The following is a 16,861-nucleotide window of genomic DNA, read 5'->3' on the forward strand; positions in this document are numbered from 1 at the left end:
CACTCCTTGACCCCTTTTTTTGTTCCCACATCAGCAGTTTGCCTACAGCGTGGATCATTACGGCTCCTCTCGGGGAGCCAGTCTGCAGCTGCATCTCCAAGGGCATCATTAGGGGTCGGCGGAGGGAGGAAGAGAAGACCCGCTCGTCCTGACAGAGGAGGCCTGGGAGGGGCCCCCTCCACACGGCCGAGCTCCGAGATGGAGGTTCCCGAGTACCGGGACTCCAACCCGGTATCACCTCCGGTTGTTATCCTCCAACCCGCATCCTCACGCCTCCTCCAACTCACGCCGACCAGCTCCTGACGCCCGCGTGGCCTCAAACTCATTATTTAAAATGGTAAACGTGGCACAGAATGGCGGCACCAAATGTGGAACAATTTGTTGTTGTTGTTGTTTTTTCAAATTAAAACAAAAATCATATGCAACGTCGTGCTGTGACACGGACGCTGCAAAGAAGACGTGTTGTGTCGACGCGCGTTCGCTTCTCGCGGGAATTTTTATCAGTCGGGAAATAACGATATTTTTTTCCAAATGTCCCGACGCCACCTGAATGCAGCGCGAGTGAAAAAACAAACAAACTGTTTCCCCGACGCCTTCATCTCCATGTACGGAGTCCGGCCGTCCGGCCAATCAGGGGGCAGATGTTCGCCTGATTGTTCCCCGCGTTTGACTCCAATCAATTGAACCGGCATCAAACGCTCGTGCCTGTGGGCGCTAATGTTTTTCTTTTTTTATGAAGGCACCTCTTCCTGCTTAGCATGCAGTGGCCCATGTGTGTGTGTAGGTGTGTGTGTGTGTGTGTGCGCACATGAACTTCGGACACTCACACTGGAAGTAGAGCTCCTCGTCTCCCTCCTGATCCGCTTTGCTGTACCCGCAGTGCCTGCACAGGGGGTGGGGGGGGGGGAGGGGGGGTTGGGTAGGGGGGGGGGGAGGAAGAGGGTGGCAGAGTCAACTGATTGTGCAGAGGAAACGAACGCCCTAAGTTACAAGAATCTTAATGTGCCGGCTAAAGCAGCACATGACAAATCCTCAGAGGAACCTAGCTGAAGGAGCTGTGAACCCTCCCCACCCCACCAGCCCCCACCCCCACCCCCCCACCCCGACAGCCCCTCCAGCCTGGCTCCCAATATCCCATCACGTCACACATCCAACAATGCATGCGGCCATAGAGGACGGCTCAACATTCTTTTTGCCATATCCACGCGTCGACGGTTCCCGTCGAGCAGCACAAAGTTGTTCTTTGAGCACAAAGAAAAGAAAGACGGACGACGTGTGAAAGGTGGACCGAGCCACGAGTGCTGATGAAGCGACTCGTGCGCAGCCTCCGTCCCCGCTGTTCGAGCAGAACTCTGATTTACAGGCTTCAGCGTTTCTAAACTGTTCAGGGATCCGGAGAGAGCCGGTGGGTTGACCTTGAAGATGAAGATGTGTGTGTGTGTGGCAAATATACGGTTTCCAGGATCAAGAATGAAATCTCTGTCATGTTATTTATTCTCGGAATAGATTGGGCTATAGATTTATCAAAAAATACAATAAGCATTTTTTTTTACCAGATGATTCTCTGTACATACGAGAGAGCCGGCCGTCGTCTTAGAAATAGAAGAGCAGCGATGACCATGTGACATTTTATGTCATGTATTTCTTTAAAAAATTGACAGATTTTTACAGATATTCTAATATCCCGGCCGAGACATAGTTTCCCATGTTGTGTCCATGTGACTAATGAAGACAAAACATGTTATAATTTGGTTTGAGTATTGAGGGAGAACGAGACAGACGGCAGCGCCTCATCGGGCTGCGATGTATTTGCATAATATACATATATATATACACTACCGTTCAAAAGTTTGGGGTCACTTAGAAATGTCTTTATTTTTCAAAGAAAAGCACTGTTTTTTCAATAAAGATAACATTAATCAAAAATACACACTATACATTGTTAATGTGGTAAATGACTTCTAGGTGGAAACGTCTGGTTTCTAATGAAATATCTCCATAGGTGTATAGAGGCCCATTTCCATCAACTATCACTCCAGTGTTCTAATGGTACATTGTGTTTGCTAATCGCCTTAGAAGACTAATATCTGATTAGAAAACCCTTGTGCAATTATGTTAGCACAGCTGAAAACAGTTATGCTGGTGATATAAGCTATACAACTGGCCTTCCTTTGAGCTTGAAGAACAAAATTAATACTTCAAATATTAATCATTATTTCTAACCTTGTCAATGTCTTGACTATATTTTCTATTAAATTTTCAATTCATTTGATAAATAAAAGTGAGTTTTCATGGAAGACACGAAATTGTCTGGATGACCCTAAACTTTTGAACGGTAGTGTATATATGTAAATTATGTTTTTTCCCTTACATACACAATGAAAAAGGCTTCTCCTGATGAACCGCAGCATTAGAAGTAATTTCTGACAAAATGCCATCCGTGCAGATGAAAACATGATGAAGTGATGGAATGATGCTCATGACAAGGGGACGGGTGCTTTGTGGGAGAGAGAGAGAGAGAGAGAAAAACCAAAAATATGTGCCACTCTTCATCCCGCTCTCCAGATCCCCCCCCCCCTACACACACACACACACACACACAGGAATGCAGAGTGCTTGTCTCATAATGGCTTTGCAAAAAAAAAATGCTTAAAAATGTTGTCAGAGCTGGAGGGCTGAGGGGGGAGGGGGGAGGGGGGGCAACACAACCTATTAGCACAGCATGCCACGAGACGATGGGTGTGCGTGCGCTCTTGTGCGTGCATGCTCGTGCTCGTGTGTGTGTGGGCGTGAGAGGACGACCGCGGGCGCGGAGGCCCCCGTGAGGGACAACGAGAGAGAGGGAGGGAGAGAGAGGGGCTGTAATATGACAAGCGCAGACTCACAGGAGTGGAGAGTCAATGGGGCCCGCGAGAGCGTACCTTCTCCCGATGATGAAGCCGAACACCATGAACACCAGGATGATGGTCCCCGCCACGGCCACCACCGCGATGATGATGACGGGGTTCTGCTCGCTGGAGACGATCGCCGCTGACGGGACGCACGCACACGCACACACACACACACACACACACACACACACACACGCACAAGACATGCAAAGAGAGAGAGAAAAAAAAGACAGGAACGCTCAGTGAGAACTTCGGCACATCAAACGACCGCAAGTTGTTTGATCCCCGGACGAGAGGCGTGGGGGGATTGGTGACCCCCCTCTCCTCCCCTCTGAGGGAGCAGAATAGGAGGAGGGTGAGGAGGAGGGAGGAGGAGGAGGAGGAGATGGGACTGCTTCTATTTCTGAGCCGTCCTCGTACACACGGCTCCACTGTTTCAGAAAGTGGGCTTAATGGTCCCAGACGGCGCCGGCGATGCCCTTCATCTCAAACAAAGACACATTCAGGTTGGATTGTTTCCACGTACGGAGCTCCGGCACTGCCTATCGAGAGAGCTGTGTAAAGCCAACTGAGTGTGTGAGTGTGTGTGTGTGTGTGTGTGTGTGTGTTTTTGCAGTCTGTCATTCGATCAGTTGCTCCCAGTGTGGATAGCCCACCAATTGTCTGTTGTTTCTTTGTTTTATTTGTGTGTGTGTGTGTGTGTGGTGGGGGGGTTAGAAGCAGGTTTCCCCTCTCGTGGGCCACACCGGTCAAGGACTCTCTGACCGGACTGCAACACTGTCACATGGACACGCTCTGCATGCGGCCAGAGTAATTAATGTGTCCTCTATTTCATTCCTTCTTCTTTTTATGCAGAAATATTGGATGTAAGGCAAGGGAGGGAGGGCGGGGGGGGGGGGGTGTTAGGTTGGATGTTAGGGGGGTAATAATAAGAGGAAACATAATTAATATAATAATAAATAGACTCACGGAGGAAGTTTTTGTCCCCCCACACATACAGAAGCACACACAATGTTTGCTTTGTTTGATTGCCTCGTATCTCACACGACTCCACGATAATATATATATATATTATAGTGCCATTATGATCCATAACACCTCGGAGCAGCGTCTCCCACCTCAACTCCCCGGTACTCGGGGCAGAGCTAATGCAGCTGATTCCATTTAAATGACTCTATCCTCCCGACACCTCGGCAGCTTGTCCTCGCGCTGGCTGATTTCTCCCATGACGAGTTGTCAGCAATTTCTGTTTGCTTTGCTCGCACGCAAATTACTTCCCCGGGCTTTTACTTCAGGGGCCCGATGCACTATCTATAGACATAGATATATACTGTATATATATGGTCAGACTCTCACCCTGTCAGGTGCTCGGCGTCGGTGCGTTTGGAGACATTCTGACGCTCTCAGTTATTACTCTAAAGATAATCAGACGGGTGAAACGGTACCTTCAGTTTTCAACTTTCATGCAGACCAAAAGCATTTAAATAGTATAAACGGATATTCATGTGTCTAAATAAAAAAAAGAAGAAAAAGGGTATTTTTTTTCTACTTTTTTTTGTATCGGTGGACTGTTATTGACTGAAGCAATATATATACATATATATACAGGACTGTCTCAGAAAATTAGAATATTGTGATGAAGTTCTTTATTTTCTGTAATGCAATTAAAAAAGCAAAAATGTCATGCATTCTGGATTCATTACAAATCAACTGAAATATTGCAAGCCTTTTATTCTTTTAATATTGCTGATTATGGCTTACAGCTTAAGAAAACTCAAATATCCTATCTCTAAATATTAGAATATCATGAAAAAGTATACTAGTAGGGTATTAAACAAATCACTTGAATTGTCTAATTAACTCGAAACACCTGCAAGGGTTTCCTGAGCCTTGACAAACACTCAGCTGTTATAAATCTTTTTTTTTACTTGGTCTGAGGAAATATTAAAATTTTATGAGATAGGATTTTACAGTTTTCTTAAGCTGTAAGCCATAATCAGCAATATTAAAAGAATAAAAGGCTTGCAATATTTCAGTTGATTTGTAATGAATCCAGAATGCATGACATTTTTGTTTTTTTAATTGCATTACAGAAAATAAAGAACTTTATCACAATATTCTAATTTTCTGAGACAGTCCTGTATATAGAGTATATATATATATGTATAAATATATATATATATAGATACAGTATATGTATATCTATACATATATTATATATATATATATATATATATATAATTAATCAAGGATTGAGGAATGTTCAAACTGTATGACCACCCACGTAAAAGTTTTTTTCTCGTTTATCACGGTGGTAAATATGAACGAATACTCTGGTGCTCATCTTTTCTGGGAAGAATTTCAAACAAAATGTTTTAAGCTTTTGAAAAAGGTTTACCTAGAAAAAAAAAGTCTACCTATTTGGTTTTTTTGTGCACTTTGGAGTCCCTAACTTGTGCTCGTCATTTTCCATCTCTAAGTCTTTGTTGACGGTATTCCACAAATAAATCTAGTGAAAACTGACAAAAGGTCGATGTTTGGGTTGATTTTTAAACAATGTGTTGGTACCTGTCTGTCTGCCTGCTGTACATGAAGGCATAACTGATGCAGGAGGACTCGGTGGTGCACTCATTCCTACCTGTGGCCTCCTCCTGGGTGGTTATCTCCAGCCGGGGTCCGAAGGTACCGTACCCGGCCTCTGTGAAGGCCCGGATCTGGAACACGTAGGCCGTGCTGGGCTTCAGGTTGTTCACCGTGGCCGACGTGGACTTGGACCTCACCGTGGAGTAGACCCGGTCCTTCTGGTCCTGCGTGAGGAATAAACCACGTTTGATTTAACCCTCCTGTTACCAGAGGGTCAATTTGACCCCATTCAATGTTTAACGTCGGTGTTCCTTGGGGTCAATTTGACCCCAGGCTGTTTTTCACCGTGTCAATCAAATAAGAAATATCAACTTTTTTATATATTCAAAGGGCTATTTAGGTAGTCAACAAACAAACATAAAGTACCTCACACTTAAACTTGGGAAACAATATTAATTCTAATAATTTTCTGGAGGTTTTTATTGCTGTGGTCAAATTGACCCCGAGGGTAAAATATGTCAGTAAATGTAAAGGTGACAGGAGGGTTAAGAAAAGGGAGAGTGTCCCCACGTGGATGAAACAACATCCAACAGGTGAATAACCGAGTCCCACTCTGCGGCTCTAATACTGCGGACAGCCTTCAGGGGATGGAGATGAAACCATTCAAAAGCATTTTTCAAAAATCGATTCTCTGGGCTGTGAATTGGCAAGAATCTGGCGATTTGATACGTATCATGAGGAAGAGGTTCTGATATATCGCGAGGGCATCGCGATTTTTAAAATCTCTTTAAGGAAACTTAAAACTTAAAATTCAAATTGTAATCATTGATTTATCTTTGCAGGTGAAATGTATTGATAGTTGATATTTTCCCTATTTCTCTGACACACTGATATCATCATGTGTTCTAAAATAGTGCAAGGCGTATTGGTCCTAAACGAGTTGTTGCTAACCAGGCCTTTTTTTAAAACAGGCTGGCAACACACACATGACTTCTTTCTTTAGGCTCTCACCACTTCACTCCATCTTGATACGTCCAGCATCATGTGTCATTAGCATTATTATTAAATAATTCCATCAGTGCCACATGTAGATGCTCTGCTCAGCTAACATTCAGGAAGCTCAGATGTTTCATGTGGAAAGCCTCGCCGTGATTCTCTCACCGCTCGATGGCGTTTTTAAGGCGACACACGTTGAGGCAATAAACCTGATTGGTCAATACAAAATCAAATCAATGAAAGTGTGTCCAATGATGAAAGAACCGTGATAGCCTATTAAGCTGTAGCACAGAAATAAAAAAAAATACCAAAAAAACGAATACCCATCCCCCTTTTTGAATACCGGCTTTCAGAATTAACATAATTGGAAAAAGAAAATCCTCGTACATTACAAGTACGATTATAACCTCGGCGTTACAAGCAGGCCGCCGTTAACACGCGTGACGGAATGGTCATCAGAGAGGAAATCCATTTGGATGCACGTGTTGTGTACTCGCCCGTCAGTCGTTAAATGTTTTGGAGACTCCGATTGTTTTTTTTGGGGGGGGGGGGGGGTAGTTGTTGTTTCCTATTTCCCACTATTGCCGACCACAGCCGCGGTACGTGACATAGGAGACTGATTCATCGGAGCTCCGCTGGTTAAACTCGCCCCATTAAACCTTTGCCGTAAAGAGCTGATGTGCTCAGGCTTGAAATGTAGGGGGGGGGGGGTATAATCTAGAGGTAGAGGACAGGACATAACAGTGACATATGACTAATTCTGGAGGCAGCCGCGGCCTGCGTGTGTGTGTGTGTGTGTGTGTGTGCGCAAACACGCGTATGATTGTCGAGGGCGGGGGGGGGGGGGCTGTGAAGGACTGCGGCCTGATTAAAATCTTATGAGCATCTTCATTCATTATTGCAATTACGAGACAAAGGAAGGCACTTGCGGGGGGGGGGGGGGGACCTTGTGAATTCCACTCGCGCCGGCGGCGCAGGTCGAATGCAAAATGAAGAGTCGGCGGAAGTGTACGTGGAGCGGGAGAGAGAGAGAGACGAGGCGACGCTCGGCGAACGGACTGCCGCTCTCTCACCTTCTCGTAGTACTTGATTTCGTACTCCGTGATGACGCCGTTGGGCTGCTGGGGCTCCTGCCAGGACAGCTGGATGCTGCGCTGCTGCACCTTCTCCTTGATGACCTCGCTGACCTGGGACGGAGCTGTTGGGACAAGGACAGTTCGATGAGCATCAGTGAGTATCAGTGAGTATCAGTGAGTTTCAGTGAGTATCAGTGAGTTTCAGTGAGTATCAGTGAGCATATTCACAGTGCTTTCCCAATGTTTAGGAAGAAGAGACGGTGGAACATGTGGGGGAGAATGTGGATCGTGAGATGGAAATTTTGTTTGATTCGTTGTCAGCGTTCCCAGCGGGGAGGGAGCAGACGAGCTCCCTCTCCCTCTCTCTCTCCCCGATGACAGGTCTATCGAGAAACCCTCCCAGAGGGAGACGGGCGTACCTGTAACCTTCCGACATCAGTCTAATGCACACCGGTTGTCTCCGGCTCTGTGCGTGACTCATTTGAAGTGTCTGGCTGCCTGGATTAACTGCTGCCACATTTAGATTTGCAGATTCACAGTGCAAACACACACCGACACACACACACACACAGAGATACACACAGTTCCATTTTTCTTTTGGCTTACGGTGAATGCACACACACACACACACACACACACAGGCTCACACTCACGCTGAGCTGGAATTTAAAGGGGACGTGTCATGTTCAGGTTCTTGCGTGTATATTTGGGGTTTCTGCTAGAACTTGTTAACATGACTCTCCCCCCCACACACACACACACAACAACAAGAAAGCCCAGTCTGTCCTTATTCTGATTGGTACAATGTGGTGCACCGTGGTCCTCAGCAAAGGTAGCCCTGAAAATAACATGAAAAGACTTTTAACTCAATACTTCCTGTTTCAAAATAAAAGCCCTCTCAAGTCTACCGGTGGAAAGAATCCCTTTATTTGTTCCCGACAATTCTGAAATATTTGCAGGACATTTTATTCTGGGAAATTCAGTGACTTGAGCTTTTTAAATGTGGCTTGTTATTTACAAATTAACTTATTTCTGTTTGACAGACAAATGATATGACAGTGAAATGAAATGAAACATTTGTGTAATTTATAACAGGAAAACTCTTATGTAGAAAGAAGGACCCGGGCAGAAACGCAGTAATACTACCACACAAAGACATATAATGAATATAATTTAACCTTCAACCTTTGGTGTGCTATTACTAGAGAGTGACAGGAATACTGGAAGGCATGTCAGCAAATCAGGAAGGTATTTTTAAATGAAATGGTTGCCGGGCGGATATTCTTTTATAAAAAAAAAAGAGGGTTTCCAAGGCAAAACCAACTTTCGTTTTTCATTGTCTTGTTTCAGCATATGCAAATTTCTTCCTTGAAAGTTCTTGAAAATAATATACTTTTGTTAAAAAGAGTCGTACTTCTCGTTGTGCAGCTGCGCCTCTCGGCTTGTGGTTCCACTTCCATCAACTTTTACATCATCGCCCTCTTGGTTCTAATCACCATCATTTTTACAGCACTTTTCTTAAAGACCCCAGCGAGAGAGAGAAAACAAACCAAGGAAAGCTTTTTGGCTTACTGAACCTCACCCCAAGGAGAAAAAAAATACCAGAAAATAGTAATCTGCGCTTTCAACAACCTCAAAAATCCATTCTGTAAACACACTGTGAAATCGTGATGACTCATGGCGCTCTCGGGGCTAAAAACATATTAATTAACGCGTCTTAGCGAGTTTGAAAAAAGGGGTCCCGGGGAGGACGTGGACTCTGAAGTGGGAGCCACTTGTCAGACGCTGTACTTGGATTTCTTCCTTCTTTCTTTTTTTCTTTCTTCCCGGGGTGTCTCTCACGGATCAGAGACGAAGAGGAGGGATGACGGAGCGAGGAATTCTTGGAATTACTAATTTGGAAGATTTGTTTTGGAAGCAAATTACAAAACGATGAAACGGGAACAAGGGAACAAGCTCATGTTGATCCACTGGCGGGGGAAAGTGTGTTTTCAAAATCTGAAACTATACGTACAGTCTCACGCCTGAACTCTGAACAACATCCAACAGGAGACAAAAGCCTCTTCGTCCTGGAAGTGCCATGCTCAGTGACCCGGGCCTCTGATGGAGCCTGACCCCGCCCACAGATTGTTTTAAGATGACCCTGCCACTAATGACTCCGCCTGGATTAGAATCTCATTAGTCCTCATCAGCATTCCTGACAGCGGACAAGCAAGACCTTGTCAAAAAAAAATCAAATAAATAAAGAACCTGCTGTTGTGACACGTTCCCTCATAATCCGCCCAAAACACAGGAACAATGGATCCTTTCTCGGCGCAGGGCGGACGGTCAGAGGGGGCGATTGAGTTTCTCCTCCGCGAGTCACAACAAGCAGTTAGTGCAGCTTAACCTCATCCAGCCCCCCCCCCCCCACCTTTCCATCCACCTTGATATATGGAGTTTTCCTAAAATGGTGTTTGAGGGCTTTAAGGGCACTAAATGATGCTTCTTGTCTGCTTTAATCTGACATTTGCTTTCATCCCCCTGCAGACGGCTTCGGTCAGGATCTGAGAGGAACTCCTGGACTCGAGCAGTTATTGAACAAATAGAAAATGTTGTTGCATACTGGGCCCAGTGGTTTTATAACCAAGCTGTGGGAATGCATTCATCTTTTTATAATTCTTCGTTCGGGACTGAATTTATTGCTCTATTCATCTAAAAGTAGAGCAGAGGAATCAAACTACTGATTGATCGGCGATTCGGGCGAAAGAAGACAAATCTCCTTCTGGACCATAACGTGAACATCTTTGGTTAGACTTTGGGATTTGTGCTTCTCTTATAGAATTCAATCAATAAAGAAAGAAAAATAGAGCTTTGGTGCTGTTTTCGAGAAGTAAGTACCGAAACAAGCCCATTGATTCACCCCCGAAGCCGCCGCTGCTGATCCGACCCAAACCCAACTCTGCTTTAATCTGGACCGCCTCCCACCACGGACCAGACCCGCTGTGGACGGGTTCCCGTTGCCGAGTCACATGCGTGTCTTTGGGCCTGTTTGAAATGTCCAACAGGTTTTCATCTAAAGAGGACTTGGCGTGGACACAAATCATTCCACAAGGGTACAAAACTACGAAGTTAGAGGCCCACTCGCAGGCTAATTGGACCCGGAGGTTGTAATTCCACCGTTTGACCACCGTGTCACATTTGCCTTAAAGCCTGGCGCTCTACTTGGGGGTTTGCTTTAGATCGGGGGAGGGGGGCACAGTTATGGTTTTTGAAATACCTGAGGTATTTGAAGTATTCACATCCCTCCTCAAGCTTCACACCTCCCACTTGATATTCAAACTACCCAACCCCCGGGATCAGATTTGGCTTTTTCAATTCCATCCTACACTTGCCATGAAGCAACTCTGCCGTGTCTTTGGTCTCAAACTACATTTATTTGTATTTTTAATTTCCTTTTGTGCCATAACTATATCTAGTATGCAGTGGGTACAGAAAGTATTCAGACCCCTTGAAATTGTTCACTCTTTGTTTCATTGCAGCCATTTGCTCAAATCAAAAAGTTCATTTTATTTCTCATTAATGTAGGCTCAACGCCCCATCTTGACAGGAAACTGAAATGTAGAAATAGGGTCTGAATACTTACGACCATGTGATATTTAAGTTTTTCTTTTTTTAATACATTTGCAAAAATATCTACATTTCTGGTTTTTTCTGTCAACATGGGATGCTGAGTAATAAAATGAACTTTTTGTTTTTTTAGCAAATGGTTGCAATGAAACAAAGTGAAACATTTCAAGGGGTCTGAATACTTTCCGTACCCACTGTATATCAGTATAGTCTTATGCAATGCACCACTTGAGGCTGACGCAGCTGCAATATTGTTGTGCTTGCAAAAATGATAATAAAGTGCCTGATCGATCAATTGATTGGGACTTGGTATTGATCTTTTCTGCCTCCAACGTTGGCCTTTTACTTCCTCAAATCAATGTTTTGAAATGTCACATGTGGACACGTGAGTTATTTGTTCCGCTGTGCTAATTGGCCCTTCCTTTTTTATTTTAACAACTCCCCCATAATTAGCAGAGATGCATAGTGTTCAAGTGGCGGCAGGTTTAATGCCTGAAGCGCTGAGCCAGCGTTCAGCGTGGTGAGCCACCTTTACCCACCAACCCCCCCCCCCCCCCCCCAGAGTGTGGCTCAGGCGGCAGGTCTGTCCCATTTACCCCCCTTTGGCCGGGCGGCTGTGAAGCGGCGATGCCCCCCCCCCCCACTCCCTTTACCCCCACCATGGGGCGGAGCCGGCGGGCCCCCCGTGTTTCCACAGAGATCATGAGATCAGTGAGCGGCATTAGAGCCGTGCCACGCGGGGCTTAAAAGGGCGATCGTGATTTTTATTTAAAATAAGAATTTCAGAATGGGGGAAAAAGCGGTAACTCGCGATTCCTCGTTAACTTGAAAGTAAAACCTGCTCCTCTGGATCCTCTACACCCCCTTGCCCCCCTGTGGCTCACTCAAGTGGTCCATTAAGGACCTGGATTAGTCAGACTCTCACTCATACCTGCAAGGGAAATTCTATAATTGTCATGCCGGTCTCAAAAAGACTGTTTGGGACATTTGTGCATTCATTTTTGCAATATTGGAAAATGTGTCAGTGCCCCTCAACACCTCCTCCTGTAAAAGATAACCGGTCCAGAGGCCCGTCCGCCACCGCGCTCTGCATCCGATTGCATTAGGCGCCGCGTTTTAATATCCTCCTCTTTCACTCAGCCGCCGTTATTTTTTTTCTTGGGGGGGACTCCGAGGCGAGGAGCAAGAAGCGGGGGGGGGGGGGAGAGTAGTTCATTACACAAGCGCCTCCCTCCCTCCGCCCGCGTGATTGCCTCGCGGACCGCACCGGTGCCATAAACTCATAGAATAATTACGACAGTTTCCAGGACGCCGCCGTGCATCTTTAACGCTTCCGCCGCCGCCATTGACTTCAGACGCCGCTTTAAAAAAAGGTTTTCAGTTTAAAAAACGGGAGATTAAAATGTCTCCCGAGAGAAAATAATTACAATCCACAGGAAGAATCCTTTGGGCCAAATATGGGCAAATACCTTCAAATGTACTAACATCTTTGACCCTTTTTGACCACAGCAGTTCAAACCTCCAGAAAATGATTACAATTAATATTGTTTCCCAAGTTTAAGTGTCATACATCATGTTTGTTTGATGACTACCTAAATAGCCCTTTAAATAAATAAATAAAGTTGATACTTCTTATATGTTTTACACAGTGAAAAACAGCCTGGGGTCAAATTGACCCCAAAGAACACCGATGCGTACAAGTTGTGTCCAGGACAGTGAAAACATATCATCATGTGAATTTGATGTTTTCCCAGTTGTCCCCAATAAATTAGGAAAAGTAATGAAATATGAAGCAAAACGAATTATGTCAATAATTTTTTTTTAGAGACGTCAAACATTGAATGGGGTCAAATTGACCCCAAAGGTAACGGGAGGGTTAATACGCTTGCCCCGCCCTCCACCACCTCAACTAGTTCACACATCAGCCAGTGCTGCCTTTAACAAGCTGCATAGGTACTCTTCAGCTTCCTCCGTCACCAGCTGCGTCTTTACCGTTCAGGGGACTGTGCTTGTTAGACTGAAGCCTTTTTTTCCCAGTTTTTATTCAACACATCATCTCCAGCAGCCCGTGAAACTGAAAAAAGCCCGGCGACAGTTTGGTTTGGCTGGCTCGACACTAACGAGGTTCGCCGTTAATCAAGATTACTGCGACTCCGTGTTGCGACTCCCGTGACCGGGCAGAACGAGGCGGCTCTTCAAATGTCGGCATCTCGGTGACGAATACAAATAGTTCTCTTTGATCGGGGATCACGAGACATGAAGTTCAAAGGGGATCTTTTGGTGCCCCAGCAAGCGGCAAAAGATCCAGATATATTTGAGACATTCCGACTTGTAGTCCCTCGCAAGGGATCCGGCTTCCTCAACGTCCGGCTCCTCCGTTTCCCAGAATGCCCCCAACAGTTCTGTCCACGGTAGAGTCGCAGTGTTTGAAACCCAGGCTCTCTGTGGATTGTAGCCTGAACTGAGATGACAGTTTTTTCATTTTTGTTCTCAGACATTAAAAAAGACCAGAGTCACAGCCGACTGGCCGCGTGTACAATTGGTGTGATGACCCTTTAAGGTTAATGCCGAGCCGTTTGGCTCACGGTTAAATGAAAACCACTTTAGCGAAAAAATAAAGACTTCGCTCAGGCTGAGAGAAGAAAAAAGAAAGAAAAATACTTGCATGAGTTGAGAATTCGACGTGGGTCGCTGGATCCGAACACGCTAATGTATCTGAGCAGTCAGCCCCCGCCACCCCGAGTCAAACGGCTGTCTGCTCCTCTCACTGTAATGCTCTCCTGGCGGGGAGTAGGCATGGAGGATGCAATTTGCATATCAAGACAGCCAGATAATTTCACCAAATTTCCTGTGACCCCCAGCTGGTTTCTTACAGCTGGAATGCCTGCGCATGTTGGTGCATTGCGTGGGTGTGCGGCGGTTTACTTGTAAACCCCCGTAGAAACTGTGTGTGTGTGTGTGTGTGTGAGACTGAAACTGGCCTGCAGCTTGGCACTGAAGGCCATTCGTCCAGTGACTGGATGAAAATGTATGGGTGTGACAAGCTTCTTCGCTCTCGGGGCTCCCGTCGGCAACGTGTCACCTTCGCTTTGGACTCAAACGTGGAGAGAGAGAAAAAAAAAATCGAATAAAAAGAGAGGACTGATGCAGTCAGCGGCGCTTTTCGCTCCGTCAGGATCACAGCTTCGGAGCAGCTTCTCAAAGAATGTCGGGAACTTTTTCCATCGCTCTAAGAACAAACAGTTCCAGGAAACGCCCGTTTTTTTTGTATCCGTCCACACCGCCACAACCGTAAAGCGGGTGTATTTATTTTGTCTTTTCTGGCCCGCCGACCTTCTCTGCTCTCGCGCTGCCGGCGGCTTTCAGAGAGAAAGGTACTTTCAAACCGTGTACCCTTGTATATCACCCAATACCATCGATCCAATTCCTTTACAAGCTCCGCGCTCACAAAGATCACGTGGCCCGAGGCCAGAACGGCAGGTGAGGCTGCGGCGTGTCCTCCCATCAGCGGATAATGGTTCCATCTCTGGAACATTCGGATGGTCCGACGATTCCTATTCACCGCCAACACTTCTGGTGGAGGCGCGAAAAAAAAAAACCTTGAACCAAGTACGTTTGAAAATAAGAGGTTTTTTTTTTTTAAAGAGGCCGGCAGAGGACGGGGGGGATGCTCGGCTGCATAACAATGCCGGTCCGAGGCGGGGGACACCTTTAGTGACCATGCGGGAGGGTCAAAGGCGCCTCTGTTTGAAAGCAATTAGCCGGGCCTCATATGAAGGAGGCCTGGGCCGGGTCTTTCATGTTCCATAGGGCTGACAGCTCCAGAGGTGATGGGATGATTATTAATACATTTTCTGACGCTTTCACCACTGACGTCAAGTTCCTCATTATTTCCCAGTTCAAGCACCCCGCTATCATATATATTCCCATCAATTATCAGAGAGGTATCCAGTCGAATTGACTTTTCCGAAGAAGCTGTGTTCATCTTGTTTCTCTTACGCGCGACAGTCACCGACCGACGGCTGGGTGTGTTTTGGCCGGAGAGTCAAATGCATTAGGTGTGAATGAGAACGGCTTCTCGGGGCCTAATAGAATCTCTCCTTGAATCCTCCCCGCGCTCAAGCAAGCAAATGTTTGTCGGGTGTGTGATTTGCTGAGTGCATCGCCCACACCTAACAGCTTAAGTACAGAGTCAGAACTGCAGTGGAAGGTCGGGGGGGGGGGGATTACATTCATGCTACGCCGACATGCACACACGGGGCGCACTGTGCATGATTGCCCCTGCCAATACCTCCTCTGACAGGGAGTTCATTTTATCGCGTGGTGGTCGCTCTGCGCCCCCCCTCCCCACCCCCCCACCCTCCTGTATCATATCAAAATGGTGCTGTAACAGATGCAGAAATCACGGGTCAGCTTTGTTACATAATTGTCAAGCCAGCGTGGATCCCACTTACTGACTAGGCACTCGGCTTGTCCAAATTAGGGAGCCGGGCTGGCAGCCTATCATCAGCCACTCGGTGCACACTCCCTGATTTTCTGAAGCTAGAATCAGAGAGGGGGGGGGGGGGGCTGCAATCGGCATATCTATTTTTTATTTTTTTTCTCACCTCAGAGCAAGAATAGAGTCATCCCGACACCACTGTAGCATGGCCGACATTTGCATAATCATACCCCAGTAATGGTGAAATGATGGCTGACACAGGGCACTGAAATGCATCTCGGGAGGAAGGGGGAGGGGGGTCCTTTCATAAAAGAGACAGGTTAACATGCGTGTGTGAGTGCCCGAAAAGGAATCCGGCTCACACTGTGTGCCTTTTATTTCCACCATTTTGCTGTTTCTCTGATTCACGACAAAAACGATGCATATATATATTTTTTAGATATCGGCATTCGATGACTTTGGTTCGAGAACATTTTGAACATTTTTTTTTTCTTCAAATGCCGATATATAAAAACAATTATGCAGCGTTTTTACAGCAGCAACAGTGGCGATGGCGTGTTTTGTAGGTAGCGGGGGGAAAAATGAATACTTGTATAACCGTATCATTGCAATTGTGTCGTAAATACATCGTTAACATTTTCAAGCTAATTTCATCATCGCAGCTCTAGAATAAAGCAGAATTTTCTGCCTGATATGCTGTAATAAAAGAATAGCTACCGAGCTACATGTGACAATATATAAATGGTTAAACTTCAAAAATCGCAAAAGTGGCACCTCTGGTTTTCTTGTTGCCGCATGATTGTGCCACGCAAAATGAACTGAGGACCTTGGTTTAAGAAAGGCGGGGGCCCAGTTGTTTGTAATAAGCCCCCCCCCCTCCCGGGGCTCGTTTTTCTGGGAGGTTGCACGCTAATGAGTTAACCGCCATTCCCGGGAAAGAGCTCGGCGAGTTGGTGAATAAAACCTCAGGTGGCGTTCGCAGACGTTGAAACGTTTTCCCATCCGAACCCACTTAAAAACCCCGGCTACATGACGCAGAGGCCCCGCGATATCTCGACTCGTATCGCCACCGAGTTTATCCCGAGATCGGCGGGAATCCATTGACCAGATGGTCCTTTGTTCCACGCCCCCCCCCCCCCCCCCCCCCCTGTTTTGATGGCGAGCTGTGTTATGATGATGCTATCGCCGCGTGTGGACCGTCGGGGAAAGAGTGCGCTCGGAAACAAACACGCCGGCCAGATGAGAAATGAAAGCGCCGGCACTCG

General features: G+C 46.2%; 1 protein-coding gene across 11 annotated transcripts in view; it reads right to left on the bottom strand.

Annotated features, from left to right (window-relative positions):
* Positions 1–16,861, bottom strand: part of epha7 (eph receptor A7) — an 87,449-nt gene that overhangs the window by 16,283 nt on the left and 54,305 nt on the right. For 4 of the 11 annotated variants that reach the window (XM_056428325.1, XM_056428320.1, XM_056428324.1 and 1 more), the window contains exons 6-9: positions 7,544–7,668; positions 5,530–5,698; positions 2,922–3,030; positions 828–883 (exon numbers count right to left, since the gene is read on the bottom strand). In XM_056428325.1, coding sequence (XP_056284300.1) covers positions 828–883; positions 2,922–3,030; positions 5,530–5,698; positions 7,544–7,668 — 459 coding nt within the window. Of the gene's footprint in view, positions 1–827; positions 884–2,885; positions 3,031–5,529; positions 5,699–7,543; positions 7,669–16,861 lie in introns of all 11 variants that reach the window. The other 7 variants (XM_056428318.1, XM_056428323.1, XM_056428317.1 and 4 more) reach the window with 3 other exon arrangements.

The sequence above is a fragment of the Pseudoliparis swirei genome, chromosome 12 (assembly GCF_029220125.1).
Source record: "Pseudoliparis swirei isolate HS2019 ecotype Mariana Trench chromosome 12, NWPU_hadal_v1, whole genome shotgun sequence".
Lineage (NCBI taxonomy): Eukaryota > Metazoa > Chordata > Actinopteri > Perciformes > Liparidae > Pseudoliparis > Pseudoliparis swirei.